The sequence below is a fragment of the Prionailurus bengalensis genome, chromosome B3 (assembly GCF_016509475.1).
Source record: "Prionailurus bengalensis isolate Pbe53 chromosome B3, Fcat_Pben_1.1_paternal_pri, whole genome shotgun sequence".
Lineage (NCBI taxonomy): Eukaryota > Metazoa > Chordata > Mammalia > Carnivora > Felidae > Prionailurus > Prionailurus bengalensis.
The window spans coordinates 23,292,329-23,301,671 of NC_057355.1; the positions used below are offsets into that span (position 1 = coordinate 23,292,329).

General features: G+C 43.1%; 1 protein-coding gene and 1 pseudogene across 1 annotated transcript; both read right to left on the bottom strand.

Moving 5' to 3' along the window:
• Window positions 1–1,029: 1,029 nt before the first annotated feature.
• LOC122467829 lies at window positions 1,030–1,715 on the bottom strand (annotated as a pseudogene).
• A 4,625-nt stretch (window positions 1,716–6,340) lies between these two features.
• On the bottom strand, window positions 6,341–8,007 carry NDN (necdin, MAGE family member). Its single transcript, XM_043554868.1, has one exon. The coding sequence runs from the start codon at window positions 7,892–7,894 to the stop codon at window positions 6,920–6,922; it is 975 nt and encodes a 324-aa protein (XP_043410803.1). The 5' UTR covers window positions 7,895–8,007; the 3' UTR covers window positions 6,341–6,919.
• Window positions 8,008–9,343: the final 1,336 nt, after the last annotated feature.

The following is a 9,343-nucleotide window of genomic DNA, read 5'->3' on the forward strand; positions in this document are numbered from 1 at the left end:
TAGAATGAGCTGTTTAGTGAAAACAGAAAAGGGCAGGCCACTTGTACACCCACAGTCCCACCCCTAAATCCTATGGAGCAGGATCTCAGACACTACTCAGAACCAGTTGAGAGAGGAAGGGAAGTCAGCACTATACTCAGGCTGGAAGAGGCATCTAGTTCCCAAGAACAGATTCTCATACAAACCCCTGGCCATGAGTTGCTATTCCTCTTCCTCTCTGCTCTTTATGACCCTAGGAAGGAGACACCTTGGGGCCTGGGCCTGCATCCAGGAATAAGAACTCTTGGTTGTGATTTACAAATTGGAAGTTTGGCTAGTGTTTTAAGGCCAAGGCATCCCAAAGAAAACCCTGGTGGTGGGAGTGAACTTCAAAGCCCCTATTTAAAATGCATTGATAGCATTAAACAGATAAAGCCAGTCTAACCAAATGCCAGAATAACACTAAGCTGTAAAAAAGGAAGGGGACAGACTTGGTTTCTCCAGACCAGACAAAAATGCACACCGAGGAGCCTAGGCGGAGTATAGAAAAACTCAAGTATAGAAAACATAGCCCAGGGGCTGAAAAGCCTATATTCAGGAGTCCCTGGGTTGACAGGAAGAAAAGAAAATATGCAAGTCTTAAAAACCAAAATAAGGAAGCCCAACAGCAGGGGAATCTGAACTTGACAGTCCTACCCACAAATCCTCCAGTCTTTGCCTCTGGATCCAGACAGTCCCTCCCCCTCTAGGCAATGTACTCCCCTAGGATAGATAGAGCACATCACACAGTGCAGTTTAAAAAGCTTCTAATGCCAGTTCATAAACATTTTAATTTACTATTGGTGATTACATATGAAGAATATATTTATATTGTTCTTTTTGGGAAAACAATTTCAACTAGTCAACTCAGAGAACACAATAGGCAACCCTCACTCTGAGCCCCTCAGTGTCCTTCCCTAGACATCATGAAACCCCCTCCATTGTCCCAGGGCTGCCTAATTTTTTCTCTCCTCCAATTGTGGCTCTTGGGAAAAACATCCTCTATGGCCATTAATCTTCATCAGACAAGTTCTGGTCCAGGGGTAAACCATGAACATCACATATGGCCCAGAGAGAACTCAGGAATGATCTGGATGCACAATCTCAAAGCCCTGAAGGTCTTCAGGAGTGGACTCTGTCTTCCTGGCCCTTCCTGAAGCACATGAAGACATAGTTCATTTTCACCTTCTCTTCAGAAAACTCTGGCAGTGCTAACAATCCTTCTTTGCTCCCATCAGCTGAGAATCTATTTGGGATTTTTACAAACAGGCTCTGGACGGACAGGGCTGCATCTCAGGAAGACTTTCACCTAGGTGACCTCATACTGGAAGTGGACGATGCGAGGTTTTCCATGGGTCACATGGTGCTTCTCGTCCTTATACATTATAGCTCAGAGAGAAGTATCCTTACCTCCCCTTCACCCACTGGGATCTTTGACAGTGGCTGAGGGGCATCAGGAGTACCACAGAGGCCCTGGAACAATGTGCCTGTGGCACTGGAGCTGTGGACAGTTACTCAAAGGCAGAATACTACTGTCCTGGGTGTTTATCATCCTCGGTGGTTCTGCTCAGGGTGGGAGTTGGTGGCTGCATAGAGTGGGTAGGTGGATGAGACGGTGGGTGTAGGTTCACACAGTCTTGGGTTCTGGGCGATCTCTGCACACTAAGTCCCTGTCAGGCCCTGGCCCAGAGTCATCCTTCTGCCACAGTGAATACCTTTCTCCAACTCAAACACTATCTTGATTTAAGAAGTGTGGGTGATTTTTGTTTTCTTTTTCATTTTTGCACTTAACTATGTGTTGCCTTTGGAACACTAAATTGTTTGTGTCTTTTGCTCATCTTCCTAGTAAGAAGTTATTTATTTGCTCTGTTTCTCCTAAAGACAAATGAACAAGAACAAAAAAAAAAAAAACTGCCTCATACCTGTTAGAATGGCTATTATCAAAAAGACAAGAAATAAGCATTGATGAGGATGTGGAGAAAAGAGAACACTTGTGTACTGTTGGGGGAAATATAAACCAACGCAGTAGTATGAAGGTTCCTCAAAAAATTAAAAATAGAACTACCATGAGATCCAGGAATTCCACTTCTGGGCATTTATCCAAAGGAAACAAAATCATTACCTGAAAATATATTTGAAACCTCATGTTCATTTCAACATTATCTATAATGGCCAAGACATGGAAACAACTTAAATGTCCATCAGTTGAAGAATAAAGAAAATGTAATATATAAATATATATGAATATTCAGCCATAAAAAGGAAGGAAATCCTGCCAGTTTCAACATGGATGAAACTTGAGAGCATTATGTTAAGTGAAGTAAGTCTGACAGATAAATGTCACATGATGTCGCTTAAAACTGAATCTTTTTTTAAGATTTAAAAAAATTTTAAGTAATCTCTTCACCCAACGTGGGGCTTGAACTTAGAACCCCAAGATCAAGAGTCTCATGTTTTGATGACTGAGCCATTTAGACACCCCATAAGTGGAATCTTAGAAATAAAATGAAACATAGATACAAAGAATTAATGGTTGTCAGAGATGGTGATTGAGGGGTGAGATGAGATGAGTAAAGGTGGTCGAAAAGTACATACTTCCAGTTATGAGAACTGGGGATGTAATTTGAAGCCTGGTGACTATAGTTAACAGTACTGTATTGCACATTTGAAAGTTGCTAGGAGAGCGGATTTTTAAAAGTTCTCAACATCATGAGATGTTGTCACCATCTGTCACCATACAATATCATTACAATGTTATTGACTATATTCCCTATGCTGTTCACCTTATCATAGTGAACATTGAGTAATGTATAGAATTGTTGAATCACTGTGTTGTACACCTAAAACTAACATATCACTGCATGTCAATTATAATTCAATAATAAAAATTTACAAAATAAAAACATCCCTAAAAAAGTTCTCATCATACGAAAAAAAATGTAACAATGTGCGGTGATGGTTGTTACCTAATTGCAATCATTTCAAAATATATACATAAATCAAATCATTATGTTTTTTACCTAAAACTAATAGAATAGTATATGTCAATTGTGTATCAACAAAAAATAAAATTAATAAATAAAATCCTGCTAGAAAACAAATTTCTTAGTTTATTTAAAGAACTGACTCTTTAGGCACCTTGGTGACTTGGTTGCTTCTGACTTCAGCTCAGGTCATGATCTTGCGGTCTGTGAGTTTGAGCCCTGTGTCAGGCTCTGTGTTGACAGTCCACAACCTTGAGCTGCTTCGGATTCTGTGTTTCCCTCTCTCTCTACCACTCCCCTGCTCATGCTCTGTCTCTCCCTCTCAAAAATAAATATTTAATTTTTTTAACTAAAGAACTGACTCTTTAAAAAGTTCTTGTTTACACTATTTTTTTTTGAAAAAATTTTCTCTAATTTCAACTTGTCCATATTCCATCTACTTTAGAGTAGTTGACCATTATTTTCTGTGTTTGGTTTTGTTTCACTGTGTGATGGAGTAGGTCTATTATAATGTTTTCAGTTTCTTAAGTCATACAAGTATTTATCAGCACATACATATGCCATGCCAGTCCCTACGTTAAACATCAAGGAATTGATAAAAATGACAGATACAGTTTTTATTTTTAAGTATGTAACAATCCATGAAGAGAGAAAGAAACTAAAAATATTTATAAACAGCCTGTGTACATTGTGTGAACAGTCTGGGATGCTGCTGTAACACTGGGAGAACATGGCTATGCTTTTGAAGGCTAGAAAAGCATTTCCACCAGAAGCGGTGTTCATGAGTTAGTCAGATGAAAGCTCAAGGTGTAGGGGGACATAGAAAGCTTTTCAAGCAAAGGAAACACTAAACTGTATACGAAGTTTATTTGAAATACATACGTCCAATTTAATAATGATACTACAAAAGTCTTTTTCCTCTCTAGAATAGCTTAGAGCAGGTGGCATTATATTTTATATTAAGTTTTAAAAGGCGCTTTTTCCCTCCATGAATTTAATAAAATGAAGTTCATTACAGTGAAATATGTGTGTGGTGTTTGTAAAAAAGTGACATTCCAGTTGACAGAACAGATAAAATGTATCACATTCTGAGAAATTAGGAACTCTTTCCCAGCCACAGCAGTCTAGAGATTCACCACACTGTCATCCAAGATGAATAACAAGGATTTGCAGTCCTTTCTGAATGACCTCTCCCAGCACCTTGTAGGTGAAACTTTTGGAAAATATTTGGCAAACCCTCCAACATTTTATTTATGCCCAGTATGAAAATATAAGAAAGGTATTGAATGTTCCCACCCCATGCTGGGGCAGATAACTGCTGGACCAAATGTCATAAAGTAACACTGATGCATGCTAGAAAGCCTCCTCCTTTAGGTCTGGCTGCCTCTGAGATAGTATAGGAGGTGAGCAGCCCTGCCCATGTGATTTGCTGGGGTCAGCTCCTCATTTCTCATTATAAGGTCTTTCTCCTTCTGCAGAGGTTCAGTCCTCTAGGTCATGGGTGATGTGGTTGTGTCTGTGAGCTTGGGCAGCTTTGGAGTGGTTCTCCCTGTCTCTCATAGCAGTGAGCAAGGTGAATACAAACACAGGGGGTTAAGTGGGAGGTGAGGGACTGCCTGCCCAGTGACCTCTGGGTTTGACTGAAAGAAGTGTACAGGAGTTACAGTTGCTGCCAGGAGTCAACCCAGCAGTGAAGAAAGCAATAGGACATTAGACAAAATGACCAGCACCCTGCCATGGCAGGAGTGACAGCTGTGGCCCTGCTCCAGAAGTGAAACATCCTGGATATCCCCATTATTTTAAATTTAAATGGGGCAGATTTGTTTCGATTTTGTAGAGAATTTTTGGGTGACGAGAAGTAAAATCTTTAACATTTCTAAAATTTCTAAACAGATACCTTGGCTCTGGGTAAGTTGGTGGCATCAAAGGTCACCCCTGCCTGAGTTACTGCAGAAATGTCTTGTCATGGGAGACTTCACAGTAAGTCTACTAACCTGGAGATGGATTTCATCTGAGCACGTGAGACTTCTTGAGCATTTTTAGCACCTGCATCTACCTATTCAGTTATGCCATTAAGTGTTAAGAATCCTAGCTTTCAATCCAGACTGTAATCCTTCACACAAATACAACTCTATTTACTTCTCTGGGGGGAGGGGGGGATGTCACATATGTGTTCCCTTTATTAGGTCTTTCTCCAGAAAAGATTCTGGCTTTAAAAAATGATCTTTTCCAATATTCTGAAGTTTGAAGGCTTTATGGCCATTTTAAAGGCCCATTTCTTGCCCCACTCCCTTTCAGGATTGAAAGCTTCATAATGAGATTTATCTCATCATTGCCCCTTACCCCCATCCTCACCCCATTCCACCCTGGGAGGGATTGCCTAGTGGCCCATTGCGATTTAAGAACTGCTGGATCACATATGTCCTAACAGGCAACCTTCCCACCCCAATTCCACCTCCCTCTCCTAGGTAGTCTCCTGTGTGTTCCTCTGACATCACTGTTCAAGAGAAGGCACTTTCACCTCAGTCCTTCAGGGAAGACCATGTTTAAATTCTTGGCTTCACTGCTAAGCAGTAATATGATCTGGTTAAGTCCATTAATCTCTCTGAAACAAAGTTTCTTGATTTATACAATCAGAATAAGATTGCTTCCTCTAATAAGATTAATGTGAGGATTCATTAGAAAAATTAAATCCCCAGCCTGTGTGTGAATTTGCATTTTGGGGGTAGGGAGCTAAGAGTACATTCTCAAACATGGAATTTTAGGAATGAAATTAAAAAGCAGGAAGTGTGGGGCAGTTGTAGGCAGGGAGAGAAATGTATAGGGCCTGACTTATTCTGTGTGGATTCAAATCCTAGCTCCTCCTCTCACTAAGCTTTATGATCTGGGGAAAGTTAATTACATACTTTGTTCCTGTACTTCCTCCATGGTGCAGATATGGTAAGTGCCTGCTTGAAAGCCTGTTTTAAGTATTAAAGACAAAGAGAAAATATACATAAAGGACTTTAGCACAATGCCCCATTTTTAAGTGCCCACAAAAGTCAGCTAATTTTAATAAAATGTAGAAAATGTAAGAAAGGAACTGTAAATATCAACCCTTGTTTCTATGTGATGTGATTATGAACATTTTTGCTGTTTTTACACTTTTCTGTCTTTGTCAGTTTTGACACGAACATGTAAGTTACATTTTTAAAAAACTTCACACATTTATGAGTAGCGATAGAGCAGTGATTTTCCCACCCTATTAGATGAAATTACCATATTTGTACAGTTGGTACAATGTCTCATTCCCTATCCATACTACAGTACTAAAAAGATAGAGTACACTTTTCCAAAAATGATTGTATCACAAGAATCTTTAATGTTTACTTTAAAGTTTACTCATGGTGGGGTTGTATTTGTGTTTAGTAAACTGTGCCAAGTGCCCACATTGAGGTCGTTTCAGTTCACATCACTGCACTTCACATGGATGTTTACTGTGCCCAGCGAGGTCATAAAGAGGGGGCCTTGACTCTCCTCTTGGTTAGGCCAGCTTTACTGGTGAGTTCTTCCAAACTCTCCAGAAGTAGTCTACCTAATACACATCATCCGTTCCATATAAAAGAATAAGATGGAAAATTTCTCAATGTATTTCATAAGTTTAGCACGTCTCTGGTACAAAAATTCAAGAAAGGTAGCACAAAAGCGAAAGCACCAACCGAGCTTACTTATAAACAAACATGCATAAATCCTGCACACTATCTAATAGTACTGAACTGAATACAACATTGCATTAAAAAGTATAAAAGCACTGTACTGAAAACTTAAAGTTACACGTGAAATACTGCACTGTAAATCCTGAATACTCTATTGTCCCACCCCCACCCCTCCACCGCCCTGGTGAGGGTCAGAAACCATTAATCTGCCTCCAGACCTTGCTAGTCCTCGGAGACACTGCTGCGGGGGCAGTGGGCAGTGGGATCAGCCTCCCGCAGAGCTCTGGCCTCCTCCAGAGCCTCTCTGTATCGGGAAGGCCAGGCCTGGGGGTCTTTCTTAAAGACCCTGGCCAGGAACTCCATGATTTGCATCTTGGTGATTTCACGGCTGGCACGGGAACCCCAGAAGAACTCGTACTCAGGTGGCTCAACGTGGGGTACGCGCTGGTATTTCAGGTAATTCTGTTGGACGAACTCCTCGGTGATGAGCTTTCTCACATCTCCAAAGGTGGAGTGCTTCTTCCAGGGCCGTAGCCCCAGGATGCGCAGCACGTTCCAGACGGCACTCTCTCTTGCACCGCGACCCTTCACATAGATGAGGCTCAGGATCATCAGCAGGAGGCCTGTCATAGGCATACGGTTGCTCAGCGCCACCCTGTCCAGCTCCTCCGGCTCAAGCGCTTTGACAAGCGAAAACTCCATCGTGTGCAGGCTAGTCAGCCTCAGGTGTAGCCCGAACACTCGTGCGAGGATGAGGCTGGTGCGTCTGAGAATGCTTCTGCACCATTTCTTGTAACTGCCGATGACATCCTTCACCATGTCTGGGAACCAGATGATCATTCTCTTCTGATCCTTGACCAACACGTACCACATGAGCTCGTGCGCCTTCTGCACCAACTGGGCCGGGGCTGGCGGCGCTGGGCCAGGGTGGGCCGCTGGGGCTTGGTGGGCGCGGCCTTCCTCCGCAGCCTGCTGCAGGGCCTTCGGGTCTCCCTCTTCGCTTGGGGCCTGGGGCGCAGGCGAAGGCAGCTGGGCTTCGATCGGGCCTAGAGGAGGGCTCTCTGGCGCTGCGAGGGTCGCGGCCTGAGACGCGGGCTGGGAGGGCCCCCCGGGGACCCCAGGACTGATGTGCACCTCGGAGTTGGAAGCCTGGGGTGCAGAGTCAGGGTCACACACATCCTTACTTTGTTCGGACATAACGGCTCCCTCTGACAAGGGCAGGGCCTTTGCGTCCAGGAGCTCTTCGAGACTGCGCTCCCTCCGCGGACTCCTGGAGAGGAAGTGCGCGTTGCTGCGCGCGGCGCCTTCCGCAGCAGCCGGGCGGGGCGGGGCGGCGGCGGGACCCGCCACTGCGCTTGCGCGTCCGCAGGCTGAAGGCTTGACCGCAGCAGGGGGGTGGGGCAGGGCTGGGAGCCCGACGGGGCGGTTGTGACTTGAGGCCCCACAGAAGTAGTGGGGAGCACCCTGAAATGGGGCAGCAGTGACCCGCAGTTGTCCCCTTTGAGCTGAGGAGGTGGTGGGAAGGAGGGGAGGGAGATGCAAGAGCACTGGAGAAGGAGCGCTAGAAAGTTTAAGAGTATAGATGGTAAGTTAAGTTTCTAAGATAAGTTTCTTCAGTTTCTTGGGAAATGTTTAATTGGGTGTATGCAGAATCACGGTAGATATAAAAGTCCCAGAGAAAGTTCTAGGCTGGTGTGTAAACTTGAGTTTTGTGACAATGAGTGTGAGACTTTAAACCAAGGGAAAGATTGGGATTGCCCAACAAAAAATGTAAACTGAGAAGAGGTTGGCACAGATTCTAATCCTGAGAAATACCGATAAAAATTGGTGGAGTCTTTGCTACACGGGGAGGTTATAAAATGAGAAATGCAGAATTTAGTCAATCCATGTGCAAACAGAACTTTCTTGGATATGATAAACGAATGACATTGCTAGTGTTTTCATGGTCATTGATTTTGGTTTTCTTTTACTTCCCTCGGTTCACTTTGATTTCCTTTTAATTTTTCCATTAAGAACCCATCACACAAAGATTGCCATATTTATTAGAACAACCTTTTTTCCCTATCTGTCCAGCACCCTTCCTTCCCTAATGACAAAACTTCTTCTTGTCATGGGATCCCACCCCTACCCTCTCTCAGAAACTGGCTGGTCCTATTTGGAAGCCGCACCCAAATCGCTTCCAACTCTTTTTTTTTTCACATGGGTCCCCTAAAATCATAACTGGCAATATCTCTCATGACCAAAGAGATGCTACATATTTATGGTCGTGTGTGTGTGTGTGTGTGTGTGTGTGTGTGTGTGTTGTTTTGTGCTGGGGTTTTTTGTTTTGTTTTGTTTTGCTTTTTAATTTCAGAGAACAGATCCACACTGAGCAAAAATGAAGTTGACACTCCCAGGGAAGCAACTATGAAGAAAGAGGTGGGTGTAAAAGCCTCTGAATCCAGGGTTCCTAAGGCTGATAAGGATCCCTGGTCTGAGCCAATGTGGTCCTTCAGCTCTTCCTGGGTTTCCTCAAGGGAACAGCTTCTTCAATATGTGCTGTCTTGAGTCTGTTATTTAAGCATATTTAAAGTATTGTCTTGACATTTCCAGAGTCCTCTTTGTATTTACTTGTATCAACTTTCTCATTTCACACTTTATTTATTT